This window comes from Jaculus jaculus, chromosome X (genome assembly GCF_020740685.1).
Source record: "Jaculus jaculus isolate mJacJac1 chromosome X, mJacJac1.mat.Y.cur, whole genome shotgun sequence".
NCBI lineage: Eukaryota > Metazoa > Chordata > Mammalia > Rodentia > Dipodidae > Jaculus > Jaculus jaculus.
Window position 1 is genome coordinate 127,431,127 of NC_059125.1, and position 27,534 is coordinate 127,458,660.

A 27,534-nucleotide genomic window follows, 5' to 3' on the forward strand; every position below is an offset into this window, starting at 1 on the left:
GTTTTTGCATATATTATTCCCTCTGACTGAAATGTATTTTCTTCTCTTTTCTAAGAAATTACTACCATCCTTTAAAACTCAAATAAAATCTCATCTCTTTGCTGGTACCATCTCCTCAGATAGACAAAAACTGGAGATACCTTTGGAACATACAGTTTAGACTAATCAGTGACTTACAGCTCTTCCTCATTTCAGAGGGCCTTGTCATGACTACTTATAAATTTTTACTGATTTTGGTAGTTCAAATTATGTCAAAAAAAACATATCACTTTTGGGGGTGGATTATGAAGTGGGTTTATAATTTACCTGATATAAACAACTAACACTCAACACATCAAAACAGTGGTTTTCTGGTGTTCAGTACACTCCATCACAAATTACATTTTCTAGGTAGCATATGGGATCACCTGGATTTGATCCCCATCATGAGGGGGAAAAAAAAAAAACCACCACATAAGCTTCTTTTAAAGAAGAGTCAGAAGATAAGTAAAGGGTGGTCTTATCTCTGTTCTCCCTTTCAAACTCAATTTATTATCACATACCCATGTCACAAAGTCCTTCAGAGATCATCCAGACAATGCTGTAATTTCCACTTGTGGGATAACCTCTACTGGAGCCATATAATGGCTTCAACCCATTTCAGAATCCCCCAATGAAGTGATGTCTGTTGAGATAATTGAAACTATCAAAATCAATAAGAAAAATTTAAAAACAGTCATGACTAGTCACTCGGAAATGAAGAAGAGATTGTAAGTCACTGATTACTATGATTTTTACAGAGAAAGTTATATAGTCTTTCCTAAATTGAGCATTAAGGTATAAAAGCTCCTTATTCTCTAGCACATTTAGAGTTTGAACACATGTAATCCAGCATCTTTCACCAGACAGGAATTTAATGAGCATTTTGTGAGAACATCTGTTTGTTATTTATCTTTGTCTCATTTTACACATCAGCAAATCCCTTCTTACCACCACGACAGAATAAAAATCACCATTTCATTATACAGCACTCATAATTTTAAACTTCAACTGGGGGGAAGAGAAGCAACCATCAGCACTGTATTCTACCTGATGCTACCAGAAAACAGTACCACAATGAGCAAGTAGAAATAAGAAATTATTAAATATATAAATTCCTTTAACACACACTCTGCCAAGAGCTACTGTGTTTTACTGTTTCACCAACTGCTGAAAATTAAAAGCTGCTATATCTTTCCAGGGAATTCTTATTTTGAGTCTATGTCAAAAAAGTAGGATGGTTCTATCTAAATAAACATTTCCCTCTATGCTATAAGGAGGCTTTAAGGAAAAAAAAAATGACTAGTGTAGACCTCGTAAATCTGGGAAGCAAGAAAAAAGTACTTCTAGTTTTTGTTTTTAATTTTCCTACCCTGTTGTGTAAAGCTACTGAACGGTATTTCTATACACATCCAGTAGTCATAGTGAAAAGGAACCAGTAACAAGCCCACCAGAAATAGCATATAGCATACTTACTTGAACACTGTGTTGGGTAGTATAGGCAGTAAATACTGTTACAATTCAGAGAAGGGGAAAATTAATATAGGCTAGCTAAATAAGGGAGATTTTCTGTGACAAACAGGATTAATTTTAGGTAAGTTAAGATTTGAAAGGTGAAGGAGAAAGCCAAATAATCAAATGAATGTACATCATATGCATGTATCCTACGACAATTCTTGAGTTCTTTATATGAAAAGTACTCTAAAAGTCCCCAAATACCATCCTACAGGTAAAAGAGGCAACAAATAGATGTGCCCATCTCCTTTCTATACCACTCAGGCATAGAAAGCTTTCATAGGAAATGATTAAAATGTTTTATTAAAACAATGGGTGCTTAAACATGAGTTAGGATTAACCTATCCATGAAATATTTTTGTCTCAGAAAGAGAGAAAGAGAAGTAGTAGAGAATGAATCAGCAATGTAATTATGTGGGAAAATGTGAAGCTGACAGAAGCCTCCCAGTGCATTTCTCCTCTTTACCTATTTCAGACAATTGGGTCCTTTTTCCCCTTAATGGTACAGCTAATGAAATACAATATCATGTGTTGTTCCCTTTTATTTGTAAGAACTTTTTTTTTTTTAAATGTCAGTGGACTCCACTTGAAAAGTTCTTCCAGGTAAATTTCTACTTTCTTCAAAATTAATTTTCTTGTTTATTTTGTAAGAAAAAAAATTTGCTAAGGTAAAGGAAATCAATGAATGTTGATAAAATTATAAAAGTCTTATTGATGATATAATAGTAATTTTTATTTGTCTAAATGATTCTCAACCCAGCTGGTTTAATTCTAACAATCATACTAGAATCTTTTGAAAATATTTTTTAAGCTATGTCTACTCAACTTCTGATATTCTAATATTTTCCCAAGATCTCCTTTACATGAAATTAGTATTAAGTCAGAGTTAATCCTTACAAATGATTAAATCTCTTAATTCCTCACCTTTCTTTGGATAGTAGATTATAATGCTAATTGAAACAATGAAGGAAGAAAAGAAAAGGGGGAAAGAAAGACAAAGTGAATTTAAAAAGTTAAAGGCAGTATAAAACCCCAGCTTTCCGGTTGACTCAGGTTTAAAATCCGGATTGCATGTTGTTCAATCTTGAGATTGGTTTTCTCTACTCTGTATCTAACAAACATGCTAATCTGTGTTATTTGCAGCCTAGACCTTTCCTATAAACACTCTGCTTCATTGGTACTTGAGAGACACATGACCTAGAAATTGGGAGTGTTCTCTGAGGCATGGGGTATGAGAGTCAGAATGCTTCTGGAGAACAATCAATTGGTTCTTTGATGCTAAAGCATTGGAAGAAGGGACAAAGGTCAGTAAACCAGAATCATAAAGTTGGCAGCACACAAAGTAAAAGCTATGTATGTCAGGGAGAGGGAAATTCATAAAAATACTGTGGAGATCACCGTGTGGGTAGTATAACCTCACAACACAGAAGCTCATGCAGAAGCTACTTTCAAACAAAGTAATGAGGCTCAAAGGAAGGAAAGCAGAAAAATAAACGATAAACACTTTTGACTAGGAAGAATTGATTCATGTGTAAACCTGGTGTCTCAATATTCAGGTAAAGGGATAAAATCTTACAAAGCTTATTTGCTACAGATTCTGTAATCAAAAGGCTTTGTTGCTTAAATAGAAAACAGATAAAAAATTATATATATATTACACACACATATACTTGTGCAGATATACATGTATATGGACATATATATGCCCAAAGATGAAAATAGACACATATACATGCTCACATCTATGGCCATTCACAGATACCAACAAATACATACAACATGTCTATGCAGCAGAGTGAAAAGAAAATATTTCTTTAGCTAATTTTCTCCTTTAACTTTGCTGTTCTTGGCTTCTTAGGGATGATTCCAATCAAAAGTCTAGGTGTGTGGAAGGTCACAAAAATAAGCCCTTGATTTTAATTATCTTTGTATTATAAATGAATACCATAAGAATCTGGACTATGTAGTAAATGAAAGGTACAGACTTTAACTCTGAAGTACCCCCCACACCAACTGGTCAGAGTAGTTACAGGGAAACCATATAAAATATCATTCATGGAATCCTATTCCAAATCAGTTGTGTGCCTTTTAAAAAGAGGTCATTTATATTTACTGCAACTGCGATCAAAACCACAAGCTAATTTTGTTGATAAACTAATATACTCATTCTAAAATACATACACAAAAGATAGAAACCCAGAATAACCAAAGCAATCTGGACAAAGAGGTTAAAGAACTCTCACTTTCTAAGTTCAAATATTACTACAAAGAGCAGCAATCAAGATAGTGTGGTACAAACACACAGACAGACATTTAAGTTAGTGAGTACTCAAAACTGAGTGTTAGATAAGTCTTAGTGGAGTTTGACCTAAAAAGCTCTGTTGTCTTCTACCCATACATACCAAGTTGAACAGCTATTCATGTGCCAGATTACCAGAACAAGAGCTAAGGAAACAGAAAGATTCACTGAAAAGGGAGAAAGGAAGTTTTCCTGTGCTCCCCCTCCTCAACTCTGAGCAGTACAGAGCAGAAAGACATGCTTCCAAGTTGGGGAGGGAAAACTCTAAGTACTGGAGAGACGAAACATGAAAGCTAGCAGAGTTTTGTCTCAAAGTCAGGTTCAAGACACCCTGTGGTGTCACAAAGTACCCAGTAGAACTTGAAGATGTCACACAGGCCAGAGTTGATACACTGAGGCTCTAAACCATGTGATGCTAAAATGCATCACGAAGAGACCTGTGTGCCTACAGTCTCAGGAACCACAGCTATTGCTTACAAGTGTTGATAGATGGGAATTTGGAAGGGTCTTGGCACAAAACAAAGGCCTGACCCCAGTGGGACAGACCCATGTTTCAGCCTATATCAACACCAGAGGGTGCTGGGACTCCTGAGAATGGAGATTCTTACAGCCATGGCACTCAGATGTAACCTAGCTTATCATCTGTCCACCTGACCAAGGGTCTGAGTTCATCCATTCTATGCCAGCCTGGAACAGAACAGTGTGGAAAAGACTCCATTAACTAGAAGCAGTGCCCTGGATCTTGGATTGATGAAGCTTAACACTTGGAAAACCCCAAATGACCTTATTCTCATTTCAAAGTGGCTTCTTATAAGAAAAACTATAAGCCTCATGTTAGCCACCAAGCAAAATCTTATAAAGGACAAACTAAAAATGATAAGCAATAAATCAACCACACTACTGCAGTAATTTATTTAACAAACTAAGAAGAGCACAAGACATGGAAAAGAAAGGGATAGAAAAGGAAGGAAGGAAGGAAGGAAGGAAGGAAGGAAGGAAGGAAGGAAGGAAGGAAGGAAGGAAGGAAGGAAGGAAGGAAGGAAGGAAAGGAGGGAGGGAAAGAAGGAAGGAAGAAGGAAGGGAAGTAGGGGGAGAGAGGGATGAGAGAAGAAGGACAACAGAAGTAAAAAGTGAGTTTCTAAAGGTTAAGGGTTAAAGTAAGTACTCCAATTAAAAGGCATGTGTAGGGCTGGAGAGATGCTTAGCAGTTAAGGCACTTACATCCAAAGCCAAAGAACCCAGGTCCAATTCCCCCGGACCCACACAGGCCCAGATGTACAAGGTAGTACATGTGTGTCTGGAGTTTGTTTGCAGTGGCCAAAGATGCTGGCATGCCCATTCATATTCCCTCCCTCTCTCTCTCTCTCTCTCTCCATATGTATATATACACACACATATACATACATACATACATACACACACACACACACACACACACACACACACACACACACACACACATATATATTCCCATATCTCCCTCTCCTTCTCAAATAAAAAATATTTTAAGGTATGAGTAGCTGAAACCTAACTATATGTTGCTCATGAGAAATTCATATTACCTTTAAAGGATTGACAATGAATGGATAGAATGTTTCATGAGAACCCACACTGAGATAAAATAGACTTTACATCAAAAAGTAAACAGGGATGAGGAAGGTTATGATATAATGATAAAAGGCTCAATTCAATAAGAAGTAACACAAAAACTACCCTGATCTGGGGCAGAGTAGTGTGTAACACATACCAGAGCACCCAAATATATAAAGCAGGTACTAATAAACCTACAGAAATAGAGAGAGTCTATTCCATAGTAATAGCTGGAGACTTTTAACACATCATCTTCAGCAATACAGTATCCAGGCAGAAACTCAGCAGCAACAAAAATCAGGGTTAAATTGCTTCCTAGACCAAAGTAGACCATATAGGCCATCTACACAACACTCCAGCCAACTGCTGCAGATACACATTTTACTCATCAGCACATGAAGTATTTCCTAGAATAGATCACATGATAGGTCACAAAACAAGCTGCAACATTTAAAAAAAAATCTAGGGCTGGAGAAATGGCTTAGTGGTTAAGCGCTTGCCTGTGAAGCCTAAGGACCCCGGTTCGAGGCTCGGTTCCCCAGGTCCCACGTTAGCCAGATGCACAAGGGGGCGCACACATCTGGAGTTCGTTTGCAGAGGCTGGAGGCCCTGGCGTGCCCATTCTCTCTCTCCCTCTATCTGTCTTTCTCTCTGTGTCTGTCGCTCTCAAATAAATAAATAAATAATTTAAAAAATATATATTAAAAAAAATCTAAGCACTGGAGCCGGGTGTGGAGATGCACACCTTTAATCCCAGCACTCAGGAGGCAGAAGTAGGAGGGTCGCCATGAGTTCAAGGTCACCGTGTGACTACATAGTGGTAGTGAGTTTCAGGTCAGTCAGGGCTAGAGTAAGACCCTACCTCATAAAAAACTAAGGGCTGGAAATGTAGCTCAGTAGTAAAGCAATTGCCTAGGATGTGCCAGGTTCTGGATTCAATCACCAGGGAAGGAAGAAAGGAAGGAGGGAGGAAGGGAGGGAGGGAGGGAGGAAGAAAGAAAGAGATGGGAAAAGAAGGAGGAAGGGACAAGGAAAGGAAAAGGAGAGAGGGAGAAAGGGAGAGAAATATAAGTAGGGCAGAAGTGAAAGAAGAAAAAAGGAAAGGAAGAAAGGAGGGAGGGAGGGAGGAAGGAGAGGGGGAACAGAAGAAATGGAAATAGAGAAAGAAGGAAAAGAAAGGAAGACATAAAGAAATAGAGAAGGAGGAAGGGAGGGAAGAAGCAACTTATATGGGATATCTTTTCTGATTCCAATAAGTCTAGAAATAAATAACAATAAGAACATTAGAAATCAAGACAACTACTTCAGAATGGCAAAATGAAGAAATAAAAGCAAAGTTTAAATTTTTCTTTAAATAACTGAAAATGGAGACACAGCATACCAAAACCCATGAGACTTAGCAAACGAAGCACTAGAAAGGAAGTTTATATCGATGCTCACATCAAAAAAAAAAAAAAAAAAAAAAAAGATTGGGCTAGAGATCAGGCACTTACTTGTGAAGCCTGATGGCTCAGGTTCAATTCCCCAGTGTCCATTTAAAGGCAGATGCACAAAGTAGCACATGCATCTGGAGTTTGTTTGCAGTGGCTGGAGGCCCTGATGCACCCTTTTTCTCTCTCCCTCTCTCCACCCCTCCATTCCTCTCCTTCTTTCTGTCTCTCAAATAAGTAAATAAAAGAAATATTTTTAAAGTAAAAGATCAGAGATAAATTATCATGGCATCACAAGGAACTAGAAAAGTGAGACTAAACTAAATCTAAAACCAGTAGGAGAGATAATATATATCAGGACAGAAATAAGTAAAACAGAGACTAAAAGGATGGTAGAGAAGATCAATGAAACAGAGTTGGCTCTTTAAAACAATAAATGAAATAGACAAACCCTTAGCTAGTGAAAAATAAGAACAGTAAACAGAAGACTCAAACAAATATGCCAAAGATGAAAGGGGAATCATTACATCTGCCACCAAAGAAATAATCAAAGAATATTAAAGATTGTGACAAACAACTATGTGGTCACCGATTTAATGATCCAGGACAAATGAAAAGACAAGTTCCTAGACACTTAAACCATATACCAGTATTCAATCATGAAGAAACAGAAAACTAAACAGACCAATCCCAAGTGAAATGGCTGAATCAGTACTGAAACGTCCACTATCGAAAGAAAGTCCAGGACCAGATGGCTTTGCTGCCAAAGTCTATCAAACATTTAAAGAAATAATGCCAATTCTATTACCCAAAGAACAGAAATAATGCAATTCTATTATCCAAAAGACAGAAAAAGAATTATTCCAAACACATTCTAAAAGCCCAGTATTACCCTGATAACAAAGCCAGATAAAGGCACAACACAGAAGTACTTCTTCAAAAAAGTAAACAAAATACATAAGCCTTTAGCTAACCAGCTAAGAAAAGACAACATATTGTATGATTTCATTCACAGAGAATGTCCAGAATGAGCAAATTTATCAGAAGACAATGGATTATTGTTGCTTGCATTCAGATAGCAGGAGGCTATAGAGAGTTGGGAAGTAATGGTTCAGGATATCAAGGTTTGCTAACTGAAGATAATGAAAATGTCCTTAAAATAGATTTTAGTGATGATTATACAATTCTGTGAGCACACTAAGTATCACTGAATTAGATAAATAAATGGAAAAATACTGTGGTATGTAAATAATTATCTCACTAAAGTGTTCAGTTTTATGAAGTTAACTCAGGGAGCATGATTGTTTGAGGGCCTACCATATGGAAACAGAGTGAGGTTGCTTAGGGTATCCCCAAGGAACAAGCTAAATGAGGGCTACCAGACTACAATACAGAGGGCCCAGTTCATTCAGTTTATGTGGATGTTACTCTACTTAAAAGTAGATGCATTGGGGCTAGATAGATGGCTTAGCGGTTAAGTGTTTGCCTGTGAAGCCTAAGGACCCCGGTTTGAGGCTCAATTCCGCAGGACCCACGTTAGCCAGATGCACAAGGGGGCACATGTGTCTGGAGTCCGTCTGCAGTGGCTGAAAGCCCTGGCGTGCCCCCCCCTTTCTCTCTCTCTCTCTCTCTCTCTCTTTCTCTCTGCCTCTTTCTCTCTGTTGCTCTCAAATAAATAAATAAAAATAATTTTTTTAAAAAAGTAGGTGCATTGGGCAAAAGCTAAAGGAAAGGCACCGTGACTCATTTATGCAAATATTCAATAATTGGAGCTATTCAAAAGTCCAGTCTTACAGTGTAGAGTACACAAATATTAGGAATATTAAGGCATAAACTGTAATGATCACTTAGGGGTGGAGAAGGTAGATTTACGTACCTGCAACAGATTATGGATGAATAAGACAGATGGGGACACATGAGTTGATAATTTTTTCATTTACCTGTGTGTGTGTGTGTGTGTGTGTATGTGTGTGTGTGTGTGTGTGTGTGTCTGTGTGTGCACATGCGCACTTCTGAGTATGAGTGGGGCACACGTGCTACGGCACATGCATAGCAGTCAGAGAACAACTCAAGTGTTCGTTCTTGCCTTCCACCTTGAGTCAGGCCTCTTGTTGACCACTGAGTGCACCAGGCTATCTGGCTAGCAAGCTTCTGAGATTCTTCTTTCATTGCCTCTCATTGCCTTGCTATAGGTATGCTGGGATTACAGATGCTCATTACTGCCTCCGGTTTTATGTGGGTTCTCAAGATCCAAATTCAGCTTGACATGCTTGCACAACAGGGACTTTACTGAGCCATCCCTCAGCCCAACTTTTAAGGTTTCCTATAACCCTAAAATTTTATTAAAATTGGTATTTACAATGTCCTTCAGAAACTTCACCTATAAAGCTCTGTTTCCATGTAATAATTTCTGTATTAGCCAAAAACAAATGAGCCCTTGCATATTGTCTCTCCAGGTATAATTCCCAAGAATGATTTCCATGAAATAATAAAATTGATGCTGTTGCTTTGGCCTCTTCTAATCTTGATATGTTGTCTCTGGTTCAGTCATGTAGCAATGGGCTCATCTACTCGATTATTCCTTTTTATTTAGTCTGCAGCCTTAAGGGTCACCCTTTAGGAATGTTAATAACAGCATCCTAAATTGTGCTAATACTGATACTAATTAATAAATATAAATTTCTGTGGGGTTTGTCCTTTCTTAATATTATCTTCTGTCCTTTTTCTATGTACATAATATGAAAGCTGCTGATGTTTACAAGTTGCTCCTATACCTCTAAAATGAACCATTTGACTGAAGGTTTTATTTAAATGTTTTGGCTTAAGTCCACAAATGTCATAAGAAACTGGCATTCCATCCTTCAATACTTTTCTCTGTCAAGAACTGCAACTTGGGATCATGAAGAGAAATCATCTGGCAATGGGTCCACTTTGTTCTAGATTTAAAATCTCATGGGACAACAGTCTCCATTTCACTGTGCACTTTAAAGCTACTGGGAATTATTCTAAACTGAGAAAAGGGAAGGTAAGATACTATTGCAGTCAGGTTCCCATTGGTGGCGGAAACACCCAACCAAGAGAAGCTTGTGGGGGAAAAGGTTTATTTTGGCTTACAAGCTTGAGGAGAAGCTCCATGATGTCAGGGGGAAAGGATGGCATGAGCAGAGGATGAACATCACCTCCTGGCAAACATCAGGTGGACAATACCAACAGGATCGTGTACCAAATACTAACAAAAAGAAGCTGGCTATAACACCCATAAGCCCACCCCCCAACAATACACTGCCTCCAGGAGGCTTTAATCCCCAAACTGCCATTAACTGGGGACCTAGCATTCTGAACACCTAAGTTTATTGGGGACACCTGAATCAAACCACCACAGATACTATGAGAAAAGCTGCTTATTTATCCCATTTCACAATAGCAGTGGAAAGTTCAATACCATGGTAGGGGCAGTTTACTACCAAAAGTGCTTTGGAGCTCAAAATGACTAACCAGATTTTAATACCTCCCTCCCTAGATTGTTAAAGTACAGTCAATATATATAGCAGGTGCTAAGTAGTACTGATGTACCCTGGCTTAGTGACAGTTGAGGCATGCACACAACCTTGTCTCAAAAAAATCAAATGGAAAACATCTGCAGTGAAATTGTACTCACTGCTCAACCTCAGAGTTCATGCTTTGGAACTGTGTTCTAATGTTCTAACATAGCCCTTCTCTTACTTCCAGTAATAAATCCCTGTGGAGAAGGTCCAAGAAGGGCATTGCCTGAGATCATATTCCATGTGAGAGTGAAGTTTTTCTTTTCTACAGCTTGTACTTCATCTGGCCTCAATGTTCGGCCTGCCAAAGAAATGTTCTGGTACTTCTGCTGTTGGGGTCAGGTTCATTTTAAGTAGTTGTATTTTTTTTTTAATTTTAAATGATACATAAAAGTAGAAGTTGTACACATTAATGTTCAATACAGGTATACATTGTGTAATGACTAAGTCAGGATAGACATATTTATCTCCTTAAGCATTTTTTCATTTCTTTGTGGTAAAAGATTTTCATAAATGTTTCTCTTGTTTTTTTGAAATTCTCTGCAGATAATTGTTATATGTAGTCACCATACAATGCAGGGCATCAAAAGCATTCCTTGCATTGGAATCAATGGTATCCTTAGTGATTCATGAGGTGCTTTTTCCTTCCTGTGCTGGGGGTAGAAACTAGGGGTTCATACATGCTAGTTAAGCATTCTGCCACTGAGCTACATAACCAGCCCCTAGCTGCAAATGTCCTAACCAAAAAAAAAAAAAAAAAAAAATTAAAGTCCTGTTCACTTCAATTCCTTCACACTATTTCTTCTCAGATCCATTCTTTCCCATATTGTTAAAATCCTCCTAAGACCTATGGTAGGGCACTCAGAGAACACTGCTGAAAAGAGGGGGAGAGAGGGGGAGGGAGTGTGTGTGTGTGTGTGTGTGTGTGTGTGTGTGTGTGTGTGCCACTAATGGAATCCCAGGCTAATTTCTCCAATGGTCATATTTCTGCCTGTGCTTATCCCTTTTTTCTGCCAGATTGTACTCTTTATTGCTCACACCACTCAAAATAGCCGTGAGCACCAACATTCACGAATTACTCAAGCTGTCTTTATTGTATTTACTTTGTGTCCCACCCTCATAAACCACTCTCCCTCGATCCCTTAAGCATTCCAATTGTTCTTTTCCATTACAAGCATCACAATCTTAGAGAATGGAAACCTGAGCATGGTCTTATTACCAATTAAAAAGGGATTCTCATTACTTTGCTCTAAGAAGTTATCTGTCCATATCCATGTCAGTTACTCCAAACCATATTGGCTTTGAAAATACTATATTACGTTGCACATTCTTAATATAGTTTACTATCCCGTCACCTGTACTCTTAGAAAAGCATGGATCAAATTTACTTGATGATGATCTTTTTATTTGATATCTATTGGTTTGATATCTATAACCAAGAAAAAATGTAATATACCACCAAAAAAAACATTTCCCAAAATAGTCAATCTAATTTTCTGCTGTTTAGTTTAAACACAGATTGTCACACTTATATGCTTCTTGTTCTTTATCACAAATTGAGGTAAATTCATATTATACAACTTCTACTGAATAAGCTCAGCAAATTTCCATGACTCAGCCATGTATATATAGGTTGCAATTTTCGATAGTTCCTGTCCTACCTCCAAAACCAAGGGAAGCAGAGCTTGGGAAAATGCCAACTATGTTTGGCAGCAAGAGTCAGCAGTATAGTGCAGGGCATGGGAGTGGCACTGACTAGAGTACATAAAGCATCTAAAGAAAGTGTTCTTTACATCCTCTTAGAGGCATTACCTGAACACATTCCAATTTCTTGTATGGTAGACAGCAAATGCAAGGAGCTTTTATTTACAATCTCTTACTTCACTGATCTGGGATTTTTGTAGGGGAACACCCTAATACTGATGATCTCTCTTCTCTCCCTATCGTCCTCCTTTTTCCCTACCCCTTTCTCCCCAATGTCCTCCCTGTCTTCATTTTTCTCCTTTCCCTAAATTAATCTCTCTCTCTCTCTCATACACATACACATTCACAATTCCTTTGTAGGTTAAATCCAGAGCTGTAGACAAGTTAGAGTTATAATATAAAAAACTTTGGGCAAGATGAATAACATACATTTGTTTGAAACGCTGAGGATTAACTTAAATAATTTATGTAAGAATATTAGAACATCCCTATACTGTATATTAGTATGCTACAATACATGCAAACACAGACACATAAAACATATATATTTTACATTAGTATACATTTAAAACTCATTTCCCTTCTTGTCCAATCTGGTGTAAATGATGAAGTGTCCTGATCAGAGAGAATGTTGGCTATGTAGGACAAATATCTGGATTCCTAAATAAAGCAAAAATTTCATTGATAATTGTGGCTGTAGTCTGGACAGAAGAGGGAAAGAATTTTCCTTTAGGTCCAGCTGGAGTTTCTCTTTATACATTTCTCAAAAACTGTAGCCAAGGTACTATCTCTTTAGTCTTAAAAACAAAACTTAATTGCTGAATGCTGCAGATTGGTCCTGAGTGGTACTCTAATGCTTTAAAACATGGGCTTAAACTCCTCTAGACAACTCAGTGAAGCTGGATACAGCAATGGATTCTGAGAGTAAATTTGGGAGTAAGTATCTTTAGTCCATTGAAAACGAGAAACAGGCAAAGAGTGTGGAGCATTCCAAGGAATAGAAGGGAATTTCAGGATGTACAAAAGTAAGTACAATAGTGGCACACGGGCATGTTGGGGAACCAACTGCTCTTGATTTGGCTAACTGATCCCCGCAGTGGTACAGGACCCATAGCTGGAGCTGGAAAACAAGTCAGAACCATATCCAAACATAAGCCCACTCTCCACTAGCAAGCTACCATAAATCATGGGCTACAAGAGGGTCTACACCTATTAAATTCTCTATTAAAAAAAGTAAGGGTTATCTAATTTGTCCTGGTGCTAACTTATTCTCCATTGAAGAATATGCTTCTCTTTTTCAGATAGATGTAGATCCTAAGGAGAGAGCCACCCCATCATACCTCAAAAGGGCCCCAGCTGAAAACTAAGAAAAATTGGCAAAACAAGCAAGGGTGCTGTTTTCCTGATGAACCAGATACCAGCACAAAGGGGAAGGAGACCAACACAGAGAAAAATCAACTCCTACCAAATCAGAGAGCCAGGGACCCAGAGGCCTCCAACACCTCATCACTGAAGCAGACCAAAAATGAACCCAGCATGGCTCGGGGAAATTTTGCGGAAGAGGGGGCGGAAAGAATGTCAGAGCCACATGTTGGGCCATGATATACAGAGACATTTATCTTACCCATAACTGTGGGCTAATTCCACAATGCATGACCCATATACCTCAACAAGGAGGAGCCAATGGGGAGGGGGTAGGTCACGGATGAGCCTAATAATGGTACCAAACTGACTGTATTTGTTGAATACAAAACTAATTAATATAAAATAAATAATTTTTTAAAAAGTTTTTAGCTATTGAAAAGAATTCAAATAACTTTGATCTAGGCAACAGAGAGTAGGTCAAGCAGTAGACAATCATATTCAAATGTATTATCCATGTGTTTTTTGTAATACTATAGATAATGATGCTAGGTTCTTTTTAAAGCTATCAACAACTAGTATACATGATTGCAACCCAGAAATCAAAACAGTGGAATAGGGTGATATCTCCACTTATAGATGACAATCTATTTCTGATTCAACTTCTTACACAATTTTAGTGGTATTTTAAATAATGAAATATCTGCTAGTTCAAGGAAGATTTGTCAGTGGAAGAAACTGAACCTGAAATGCAATGAGTCATGAGTGGAACAATCCAAAGAGAAAAGTTTAAAGATCTGTGAGAGCTACAATATATAACAGTATCTATGACATAAACACTGCAGCTAGGAGCTCTTTCTTCTGATTAAGTATACTATCTTCTCTCTAGCTTAGAAATCAAAGTGTATAGTCTAATCTCAACAACACAATATGATAAGAAAATAGTATTGATGAGAAATGAAGAGTATAAAACTAATTTAAATTTAATTGAGATCATTACTTCTGAGAATAACTCAGCTTAGGCCATGTTTGAAATGTAAATCATCAGTAAAGAGAATTAGAATTCCCCATGTATCAAAAGGTCCCATGTTTCTGTTTTATTTCCCATTGATATAATCATCATTACTGTGACCATAACCAAACATTCATAAGCTGCACTCCCAATACTACATCCAATAGCCACATTTCAATTTAACTAAAATTAAGTAACAAATTCAGTTGTAATAGCCACATTTGCATGCTCAATAGCCACATGTGGTTAGTGCCTACTACATTGGACAGTGATGATACAGAATATCTTGTTATAGTAAAAAGTTTTATCAGATAATACTGGGTTACCTACCAGAAGACAAAGACTTTCAGAGTTAGAACAAAAAAATCAAACTAAATATAATTTTTCCCACAACATAATTGACATTCATATTCATAGAGAATACAAATTAGGATTTAATATTTTACTTTTGGCTTTGAGGAGTGGTTTTCAAAAGTCAACTCTGCAGAAAAATCACCTAGGGAGTTTGCTACATGTTTATTATTCAGAGAATGATTTTGCAGGTCTGGGATGGAGATCCAGGAAAGTGCATTTAAACATGCCTTGGTTAATGCTGTCACATGTACTTACTAAACCACATTTCTGAGAAACACTGTGATTATGCATGAAAAAATTCCAACTAATTCAAGAAACTAATGAATGGATAAAGAAAATGTGGTACACAATGGAATACTATTCAGCCATAGACAAGAATGGAATCCCTTCATTTGAAACAATATGAATGTAACTGGAGATCAGGGAGTTAAATGAAAAAAGCGAACCACAGAAAGACAAGTACTGCATAATCTCACTCATGTAGAATCTAAAATCATTGATCTCATAGAATTGAGAATAGAATAGTGGTTAGTGGATGATATGAAGAACAGTGGAGAGAGATTGAAGTTTGATCAATGGGTGTAAAGTTATGGTTAAGAATAAAGAAATTCAGTGTATTATTGCACAGATGGGTGACTGAAGATAACAATTATGCATTGTATATCTAAAAGAATTGGGAAGAAAGTATTGTGAAGCAGTTTTTACGATAAAAGAGCCAACCAGATGTAGTGGCAAGCATCTGTAATCTCAGTACTTGAGAGACTGAGGCAGGTAGGTAATGAGTTAAAGGACAGACTATAATACAGAGTGAGTTGCAGGCCAACCTGGGCCACATAACAACTGTCATCCCTGTAAAAAGGAAAGAACTTATAAATGTTTGTGCAGATAGATATGTATAACCTGATTTAAGCATTATCCACTGTATGCATATGTTGAAACATCACATGGTGGGGATGCTTTTATATACTGGTTTAAAAATAAATTTGATTTAAATGTAAAAAGCCTAACATAAGACCATGACAATACAAAATAAAATGAAAAATTCCAATTATCACTTTATATGTACTGATATATTTTCTTATACGTGTAAATACTAATATATGTACATAGGCAAGTCCTTTCTACTGACAAATGCAAAATGGTCCACAAAAGCAAAAGGAGAAGCTTGCAAGGTATACACTATCTGAGCAGAGGCAAGAATAGAGAAAAAATAATCAAGTGCACATTTCTAGTAGAAACAAATATTTCCAAACAAAATACTGCAGAACATTTTGCAAAGCATCTATCCATTTAGCTTGGGGAACTCAGGGTCTGCATAGACTCTGAAACTTGAGCTAGGAGGAGAGGAGAAAAACTTTGGTACAGCTACAGAAGACCTTATATTATGTGTCAGCATTTTTATACAAGAGACTAGACTGTGTGCTAAGAGATGAGTAAAATGTGGTTCACAAACTCAGTCTATGAGAGAAGACAAGGTAAAAATAAGTCTTATAATATAGTAGTAGATGTGATTGGAGCTCAATCTTAAATGTTGAGTAACTCTAAGGTTATTGGAGATATGGAAGGATGGTAATTTAAATGTGAAAAACAGCATGGAACAAATCACAAGAGCTTTAAAATTTGAGGTATGCCTGGTTACCCACAACTAGTCTAGTTCATAAATAGGGCATGTATAGACTTGTACAATGCCAGGTCAGGGTGTAATAACATTCTGGGTGCCTTGAACCAACTGCAGATTGTCCTACATGCCTTTTTGGTAAAACCCAAAATCCTTTAGAAAATTTTAGAGGAGAGGAGTGATAGAAAAAGATCTACATTTAAGAAGAACAGTGTAATAGCTAGGCACAAAATGTACTTAGTAGAGAGTAGATGCTAAGAAGATATGTTATGATTGGTCATTTGGCTGCATGGAAGAAAAATTACACTCTGGCAATGATCCTTGTTGTAAAAATGGTAAGAATCACAGAAGCAATAGCATATGAAAGTTTATTTTTTAAAAAGCTGAAAATCTTAAGGAAGGAATATGTAGTTGTAGTACTTAGAAACTGCTGGGAATGTGGTAGTACTTTTTGACTCTGTCAATAGAGAGTACCAGAAAGAGTCAAAAAGCTGAAAATCTTAGGAAAGTAAAAAATTTTCAACAATCTTGCTAGCAGATGTCTCTATACTTCCTAGGGCTTCTAAAGTCACAGACAATGGGATATCAGCTTTTGATTGCATGCTAGCGTTCAAAAAGCTTCTTCAATGAGGTGCATGTAAAGATTCACCGTATATTACATAGTAGTTAAGAACACAGGTTCTGGAGCAAACTTTCTATGATCAAATCTTGATTCTCAGAAGGGTGTAGGTTGGTTGTTCCAGTACTTAGAAGGTGGAAGCAGGAGAGCTACAAGTTGGAGTACATCACGGGTTACATAACAAGTCCAAGTCCAGCCTGAATTCCATTGGAAGATCATGTCTCAAAAACAATAATTTTAAAAAATCTTGAGTCTGGTACCTAGTAGGTCTATGACCTGGTAGACAAATTATACAAAGTCTGGGTCTCAGTTTTTCTAACTTTTAAATAGAAATAATACTATGTACCTCACTCAAGTATTATAAAGTTTGATGAGTTTATACATATAAGTTAATTCCAAAAATAGCCTGGCACAGAATAAGCAATCAATAAACATGAGCTCTTATTGTTATTGTATGTATATATGGGTGGAGAATATACATTAACTGTGTTATGCTCAGTAACCCTAGAAGGTTGTCAGTGCTTTTTCTATAGGTTGTCAATCAATATAGTTTAGTAGATCAAGAAACATCTGTAGTGTAGTGCCCTGCAAAGATAAAACACTTTATTATTCTCAGCAAACATATGAAGATCTTAAGAGCTTCTTTTCCAAAAATATGTGAATCAGTATATTCATTTGTAAATATTTTTAGTTATCTCCTTAAGTAGACTAGTATAAGCAGTTTCTAGCAGACCAATGGTTAGCATAGGCCAATTCATTACACCAGCCTATCACTCCTCTAAAATACACTTACAGGTATTTGTAGTAATCGACCAGACAACTCAACCTCACATCTCACAATAAGTAAAACCCAGAAATCAGCCTCTCTCTAATTTTTCTTGGTGACAAACAGTCAAGGGAAGAAGTGATTATTGTACAGATGAAATATTATTTTTATCACCAATTAAAATGCCAATTTCTTTAAAAGCCCTAATATGCTACTTTTCATTTTAATTCAGTATGCTTGTTCTCAGAAAAGGAAATGGAGTGAGGGTCATTATCCAGAGCTTCCAACTACACATGAAATTTGCCACCCCCAAAGCAAGTTTAGTATGAGGCTTCTAAGTACATGCCTAAATGTCCCAAATCTCCTTCCTCTAACCCTGACTTATTTCCCTAAATTTGTTTGTGCTATTTTTTTAATTGCCAACTCTCATTTAAACTTAAAGAATGATGTACAGGCTTTATATATATATTTTTTCCTTTCCTTCCCCATAAGAAAATAATATGATACTTTACTATAAGCTTTACTTTAAGGTATATTAAAGCATAAAGACATCATTTTAGATGAAGATAAATTTTAATTGCATTGTGATTGAGACAATATATTCATTACCATCTTCCTAAAAGTTTCATCAGCAGGTTATAACAATACATGTCCTATCACTGTCAAGTATTGTCAGCTGCTAAAGAGTTGTCTATAACATGAAAATGAAGTCATTTCATTGGTACATGGGATTGTCTACAATAAACTCAGATCTGAAAATAAGTCCTTGAAGCATGTTACCTGAAAGGGATTTAAATAAAAGTTTATCAGAGAGCTAGAGTTACTATGAGCTACTCAGTGTCTGGGTTCATTTGCTGAATTCATAATGCCACTTTAAATGGCATTCTCTTCTTCAGTGGATAGAAAGTATGACTTGTCATTAAAACTAATAGATAGATAGATAGGTAGATAAGATAGATGATAGATAGATGATAGATAGATAGATAGATAGATAGATAGATAGATAGATAGATAGATGATAGATAGATGAAATATTCTAATTTTCAAAATATGAAAATGTATCACTTCACATTCATAGACAGGATAGTTATAGTTTGGACTATAGATATATTTATGAAAACTACCTTATAGGTCCACTGACCAAAATACTAAAACAAATTTGCATTATTAAAAGACAAGTATATACACATTAACCTTTTATATTAGAGAGAATTTTGTTTCCTCAAAACTTCAAATTTTTCTTTCATTCATTCATATTGGCATAAAAGTTAACTATAACACTAGTGTTTCCTATGTATCTATAAAATTAATCTGAAGGTACTTACATATTAAAATAAACGTTGGATTAAAATAAATTTAAAATAACCTCCAGAGATTCATCAAAGAATATACTGTTTCAACAATAACTAAATTTAGTCTTCAGGACAAAGTTCAATTCGTCTTGAACCTGAGAGGCAGTGTGGTATAAGGGAGAAAAGAAACCACAGATTTTTGAATAAGATAATTGAACCTATTGGTTCAGGCTCTGCCACTTAGTAGATGTGAGGTCAAAGGCTAGTTACTTATCCTCTGAGTCTTGGTGTTTTTTCTATAAAATAGTGACCATATCATCACTGTTGTCACCAAGGATTATTATAAGGATAAACTAAGAGAGTATATATTAAGTCACTGTAGAAATGTTTTAGATACCATCCACTGTGATCCAACAACAAATAATGCTAACACAACTATAATTTTTAATAGAATAAAACCATTAAGGAATTACACATATATTTACTATTAACACAGAGATAAAATGCAGTCATAAAAGCCACCTAGTTGAATTTGGCATTATTCATTAGGTCACCTTGGAAATGAAAGATAGCAAGGAGATAATGTCACCATTTATTTTAACATAAAATTTTATTAACATAAAATATTTTGTCCCAGATATAATAAATGCAGTAGCCTAAAAAAGTACATTTTTCACTTCTAGAAATTTAAACCAGTAACATCAATCTGTAAGAAACCTCTATGTATTAAACAAAGCAATATTTTTATGAGAATCTATTTTATTTTGTAGTGGGAAAAAAATGACAGTCTCTGGTTTTAACCAGCTGAGAAAACCTTCAGCAACTTGTCCTATTAAAAAGTACAGAGATGGCTATTCTAGAGTCAAGCATGCACCAACATATGGAGAAAACATCTAGCAAGCACAACTTTCCAACACTTAGTGAAACAAACCAACTGATATCCAAAGAAGAAACCTAAGCTATAAATTCAAATAAATGGGCAGCACAGACTACACAAACCTGCTGTCGCTTTAATTGCAGACAATTCAATTGAGCAGCTGTTGGTCCAGGCACTAAGGTTCACTGTATGCTCTTCAGCATAACCTTGAAATACTGTCACTCACTCCCTTCTCCACATCATCTGCATGCTGTCCAATTAATGAGGAGCAAAATCAACTGTCAAAGCACGCATCAAAACCGAACATGATCTTTTACCTCTTAAACCCAGAAGCACAACATTTTAAGAATAAAGCAAGAGTGAAGGATGAAAGTTCTTGACAATAGATGGTATTCAAATTATCAAAAATGTGTGGTTGGCAGAATGAAGCTTCTGTTCTGTTCAGCGAGAAAGTGAAACTTTCCTAGGGTTTCTCCTATGCAAGGGTCCTTTCAATACTATCAGCTACATAGCAAACCTTTCAAACAACATGCACCAATTTCTGATCAGCCTTAACTTTATCATTATTGTGGACAAGTATTTTTAGGGTAGCATAAGAAAATACTTAAGGAACACTTTTGATCCAGTGATATTTTATAATGCAGATGGCTTAGGATTGGCATGGATAAAAGGCTTTGCTGTTTACAGCACTTTTTTTTCCCACCAGGAGAATAATAAACAAGCAACAATACATAATGTTCCTCAACCAGAGTTCAATACTGAAATAAAAATACATTTTCCTAAGAGATGTGTTCTGGAATGTTTCCCATTTGAAGTTTCCCCACTCTTAACTACATGGTAATCTATACAACAAATTAACAAATACAGGAGTTTAAAAAGTCAGGAGAAAAACAACATACTTAGTCTTTAAAAATTGCTTTTTGCTTTCAAAACACTGTGTTTTCTGTCCAAACACTCTGGGCTATACCACATACTACCAGTTGCAGACATAAGACTTGAGAAATTCAATACAAGAATACAGCAGAGAAGCGTACACAATTAGAGGACCAGGACTACCAATTTAACAGAAAAACCCAGATTTTACACAGCAGTCTGCTATAGATATAGCCAGGGGCAGGCACATTTTATGCAGCTATTTTGTTTAGCTCATTAGAATCCTATTTGTTCTTAGCACAGTTGAACTGGAGGCAAAACAAGAAAGAGAAAGGCACTTTGAAACAAAAGGGAAATTACAGAGAAAATAAATCATACTATACCTGTATATTGTACCAGGAACATTGTGACACTCTTCGGAGAACTGTTTCACGTTGTATCCTACTATGAGTTATTCTCTCCTTACCCTCTCCTCTACACAAAAAGAAAAGCCAAAGCACCCCAAGCTCCCACTACACACTATCCCTAACCCACCCCCCCATTGAGGAAAAAAAAACACACGGTCACAATTCAGCTCAGATCAGATGCTTCCGTTTAGCTCAGCTCCAGCCGAGCAACTGAGCTCTAGCAACGGAGCATGAGGAGGTGGATTCTGATGTCGGTAGCACTTCCATCCACTTCACTTACACAAAAGCAGGCAGTGGAAAATCCAGGAGCCTTGAAGACAAGGGCTGGAACTGGCTTTTATGAATTGCTATTACTGCATGTGTCACCATCCATCTCCAATGACGGACACTTATAGGCTGAATTGGGAGTGGAGGGGGTGGGGTGGAGGAGGTTGGAGAGCAGGTGGAGAAGCAATTAGCAGTATGTTCATTGGAGAATTCGTTCGGGATTTCATACATCAGTGCCTCAAGAAACAGCATGCAGTTGACAAATCAGAACTTTACGATCTGCATGCCTTAGAAGAAATCTTAGCTCGCAGCTCCAAACAAAACACTTGCCCACTCTCACAAGGCATAAAAAGTCACCCCTCTGCTTTCTCTTTCCTCTGGCTACCCTTGTTCCTAAGAAATCAACATTTTGAATGAATATTTGCTAATTTCCCCTAAAGAATTGTATTAAAAAGGCTGGGATCAAAAGAAGTATAAGGAAATTAAATTCTATTGAACATGACATCTCTTAATAAAAAGCAAAAAGCTAATTATTTTAAGCCAACTTTTCATCCTTAGTCCCATTCCCCAAGTGCAGCTTTCACACCTATAATCAGTGGATCACACAACTTTTGTGCATGTATTTAACACACAAAAATCTCTACCTATCTAAAAATAATTCAGTTAAAGTCAAGCTGAAAATCCAAGAGCTATGTGCCGGACTCATTTGATAGGTGACCTTAAGAAATCACTTTATCTGAAAATGGTTAAGTTTTGCTATTCCAAATGTACTTACATGAAGCACATTTCTTTGATCTGATTTTTAAAACTAACCATGAGTGGAAACAGAAAGCAAATAGCTTCTTCTGGAGAGAATATAAGACAACTGAAGGAGCACTTGGATGGAATATCAGGAAACCTGGGTTCCAGTTCTATAGATTTCAAGCTATGTTTCATTTGGATGAGTAACTAACCTTCTTTGAGCCTAAGCTCCCTTATTCATGAATCAGAGATAACAGTCACTATCCTGACTGCTTCACAGGATTGTTGTGAAAAACTAATGAGATAATCGATATGGCCATTTTGTATATTATAAAGGGACAGATAATTGTATGGTATTATTATTATGACACTCTCAAACAACTCCTGCTTAAATGACTGCAGTGAGCTCCCTGTCTATTTAGTATTTGTTTTGATATTCAAAAGAGGAGAAAGTTTTGGAAAGAAATGTTTTAAAATGTGACATATAATACATATGCTTATGAAATAAAGTGGAGCTTCCCAAATTTCCCTCTTTTCTTTCTGGAAAGTAAATCCATTTTCCTTCATAAGGTCTGAAAGTATATCCAATCTAGAATGCAAACTACTGACAATGAGCATCTCCTCCTTTTGTGAAATCCTTCTATTGATCTGGCTCACCCTCTCTGCCCAATGTGTGAAGGAAGATCTGAGCTGATTAGTTAAATCTAAATCCACAAGATAGAAATCCCAAGTCATGCTTTATGAGGCTCCAAGCTGCCTTGATACTACATATACAGTAACCAGCTGGCCTATACTGGGACACAATTTTACAACATAAAGTCCTGGGGTGGCCACACCTGGGGCACTAAATGATCCAGGCAATGTTTGGGGACCTTGGGTTCAGCCAAATCCCACATGGCCTGATTTCCATCTGCATGGTAGTTACCCAAGTGTGTGTCTGTTCACACGGGACAAATGTGAAGCAGCCAAAAGAAAGGTGGTAGTTATAGCAGAAATATCAGATGTCAGATCCTCTTTGCCCCTCCAATGCCATCTGTGTCCTCAAACAACTGTTTAGTCCAATTCTTGTAAGAAGAATGAAAACTTTTTTCCAACTGCCCCTTTGAATGATTTGCTGCTGCTGAAATTTGTCAGTAAAATATTTATATAAACTCTATGTGTAATCAATGGGGAGAAAAAGATATTATGAACTATGAGGGATTAGGGGACCAAATGATCCATTAATTAGGGGAAGGGAAGGAAAAGCTGAAATGAGAGAAGAGAAGAAAAGGAGAAGAGGAGAGAGTATAACTGCAAAGAGCTTTTCTAATCACTTACTTTCTGGGATCATTCACAAGCTCTTTCTCTAGAAAGTGGTTTCTGCTTGAGGTACTGTGAATACCCCTTTTATCATCAAAGCTTCAACCTAGCCTTCTATCTGCTTGGATAAATAAGTTCTTAAAAGTACTGAGAGCTCTAAAGCCAGAATTTACCTGACCCTGACATGCAGAAAGCCAAACAGTAAGAGTGCAGTTGTCCAGAGGCCTCATCACTCTAACTCCCCACTATAAGCCTCACCTGTAGCATGGCTGGCCATGAAGAAGGGTGTCAGTCCAATTTCAGGTTCTACAAAGGCTGAAGACTTCCATTATGGCATGGTAAGAAAGAAGCAAATACTGGCTCTAAGCATTGCAAGTAACTCTCTTACAAATTCAAGTTGGAAATATATATCCTCCAAGTTCCTCACAGGGAAAGGGAAAGAGCAAGGAACACAATCTTTTTTTTTTTTTCAATTTCATTCTTTCAGTCAAAATTTTGCAGCAAGAGGGGGCAGAAAGATTGTAAGAGTCACAGGGTGGGGGAGGGTATCCAGAGGCATTATCCCCACCCTGACAATGACTGACTGCTGCTCTCATAACTCATAACCCACAACTTCATGGTGAATACTAGCAATTCCACTAAAGTAGGCCCTCAGTGATATGGGGTTAGGGAGGAGTGGAATGGTACCAACACATAATATGTCCATACAGTTTTTACTTAATAAAAAGAGAAAATCATAGATAGATAGATAGATGATAGATAGATAGATAGATAGATAGATAGATAGATAGATAGATAATAGTGACTGGAAAATTGCTCAGTGGATGAAATGCTTGCTTTAGAGCTCAGATCCCTAGCACCTAAGTAAATGTTGGATAGGTTTGGCACCCACCTATTATCCCAGGTCAGGAGGCAGAGAGGGGACCCCCAAAGCAAGCTGCCTAGCTAGACTAGCTAAATCAAAGAGCTCTGGACTGATGTGAAAGACTTGTCTCAGTAAATAAAGAGAGATCGATGGAGACCCCTGATGTCAAGTTCTGACCTCCACATACAGACACACACCACACACATGCATGCACACTCCCACATATGTGCACCCACCCATGTACATACACACACAAACACACAGAGAGATAGATAGAGAGAGATACGTAGGTAGGTAGGTAGGTAGGTAGGTAGACAGACAGACAGACAGATAGATTGATCGAGCAATTGATTGATCTGTAAGAACATTCTAAAAAGTAGTGAGGTAGGGAGAAGCAGTTTTAACTCATATTAGCAAGAATGAAAATGAAACCATCAAAGCATCTTGATGAAAACACACACACATGCATGCACATCATGAATGATCACGTCTCTATTACCCTGGTATCAAGCTTCAGAATGTAAGCATAAGTATGAATGCTATTCTAAACCATCCAAGGTTTTCCGCAGCAGCTGTCACCATGCCTGAGTGATCTTTTCAAATGAATTACTGTCATTAGCTACCTTGGAACTTAGATATATTTGTCAAAAATTAAACTTCCAGGGGAAGATTTGAAAGGGCCAATAACATGAACCAAGCCATTAACCTAAACAGGGAGGAACAACACTCATTTGTTAAACCCTTAAACGAGAAATGTATGGGGGGGGGGACAAGAACCAGTGAATTAATATGAACCAGAACAAAGCTTTATGTTTTCTGAATCAAACTTCCACCAAATCCCAAGACTTGAAACAGCTCAAGTCTCTGCAAACAGCATATTTCAAGGCCTGCCTTCACCTGCTTTAGAGCCCATTATACATGAAAAAAAATGAACATTAGATAAACAGAACTGAATATGTTGATTTATTTTTCAGTTTGACCTTAGTCAAGTCACTTCCACTCTTTCAGCCTCAGTGTGCTTCCCTTGAAATGGCTATGCTGAGACTGCCAATATCCCAGGTCTAATAGTTCATGCTAATAAGGAAATTCAGTCTAGTGACAAAATAAATGATGTCACAATTAGCCGAAATTTCCCGAAGCAGAGAGATGGACTACCTGAAGTTTAAGAGTTCGTTTCCAGCTTATTTTGAAGTCTGCCTCACATGAGAGTTGGTAACCTCATTCTGTCTCAGGAATAATCAGCCTAGTATTCTTTTTTAGAATGCCTGTCCTCCAAAAATGTTTCAGGAATACTTTGTTTTCCCCAACTGAAAATTGAAGGTGAACAGTCTGGTCCCCACAAAAATAAGAAGGGAGGAGAGTGATCTAAGTATAATGAGCACCTACTATATACTAGACATGGCATGATAGCTTACATAATTATTTCAATCAGGTCTTACAATATGTCCTAGGGCTAGGTATATTATTCACAATTCATTAGCAAGAAAACTATGGCCTACCTACTATAGCTAAATCATAGCTTACAGTCACTCAACTGACATGTAATAGAATTGGGGTTTGAATTCAAGTAGCCTATATGTATGCAAACATTCTAATGATTAAAGGCATACTTCCTTCTTAATGCAATGGTCAAATTGAAATGACTTAATGAAAAAATATTACATACTGGTCCATACTGTAAAAATAGAATTCCTTGCATTTGTACTTTTTTTTCTTTTTTTGTTGCATACATGTGTATGTGGTGCTGTGTGTGATATGCACTGTATGCATGTGTATGTGGTCAGATCCTTGACTCCCATGTATGTGTGTGCAGAGGACAGAGCAGAACATCATCAGGTTTCCTTCTCTCATCAATTACTGCATATTTCTTTCCTGGAGATGGAGTCTCTTCCTCAATCTGGAGCTGCTGTCAGTCAGTGAGCACCAGAGATTCTCTGTTCTACATTCCCCACCCCCTGCCAGACTGGGATTACAAATGTGCATTGCCATGCCCAGCTGTTTTTGGTCCCACATGGGTGCTGGTGAGTCAAACTTGGCAGTCTCTAACCCCAGAGGCCCTCATGCTTAAGCTACAAACACTCTTAAACCCTGAGACATCTATTCAGTCCTATGCTAGTTTTGAAAATGTCACTTGAAAGTACAGTATAATGGTTAGGACTATTTCACTTCTTAAGGCAGACTAGAATCTCAGGAATTCTGGCTTATGGACATAGCTATGCTAAAACTCAAGTTTTCTTATCTGGCCAATGGAAAAAGAAGTATGTTTGTAAAATGTCAATGATGTTAATAGTTGGCACAAAATGCTCAGTAAATGAAAATTAGAGCTGTGTTTACATATTAAGTGATACAACAGGAAAGGAAATATGACAAAGAATTAGGCATCTCAAGAACCCTTTGGCAGATAGTGTTTGAAAGAGATTTCTAGTGAACCCCCACATCCTCCAAACTAAGTCTGATCATGTGGTAAATTAGCATATTCATGGAGCACAATGAATAGATTAATTGGTGATACTTAAGAAGCACTGAGCAATAATTGTCCTGAATTTCCTGGAACTTATGCTTCTAAAGGGGAGGCTAGGTAGAAGAATATAGAGGCACTGCTGGAAGTTCTTAGTGAGTTTGGGCATCCTTCTTTTCTCTGTGTTTCAAGCCCTGGCTTCACTTCCTCCCATTCACCTGTGGCCTTCTCATATTTTCCTATCTCCCATCCTCCCTCAGTTGATTCCACTTTTTAGGATTTCTTACCCTGGACCCAACTCTTTCTTACTCAACAGCATCAAGGGATACTTATGTGTGCCTGGCACTACACTACATAAAATGAGGAGACATACAAAAGTTAATCAAAGAGATACATGTTGCATGGCCAAACAGCTCTAGGATGTACAGGTAGACTACAGATTTGGCTACACAGTCAGTACAGGTACAATTAAATGAGTTAGTGGATTTAAGAGCATAAAGCAGTTTGATTAGCTAATTATATGCCTACAGAAAAAAATTAGAAAACTGTATTGATGTCATTATTTAATTTGAAGTACACAAAGTGATAGGTGAATAAATAGGTAATAAAAATATAATAAAGTGATT

General features: G+C 37.1%; 1 protein-coding gene across 9 annotated transcripts in view; it reads right to left on the reverse strand.

The window, feature by feature from the left end:
- Enox2 (ecto-NOX disulfide-thiol exchanger 2) overlaps positions 1 to 27,534 on the reverse strand; it is a 343,811-nt gene that overhangs the window by 305,152 nt on the left and 11,125 nt on the right. Inside the window, exon 1 of one of the 9 annotated variants that reach the window (XM_045141076.1) lies at positions 21,255 to 21,375. The exons of 7 other annotated variants lie outside the window; for them this stretch is intronic. In XM_045141076.1, the coding sequence (XP_044997011.1) occupies positions 21,255 to 21,276 (22 nt within the window). In that variant the 5' untranslated portion in view covers positions 21,277 to 21,375. Of the gene's footprint in view, positions 1 to 21,254; positions 21,376 to 27,534 lie in introns of those variants that run through there. One more of the 9 variants, XM_045141081.1, reaches the window with a different exon arrangement.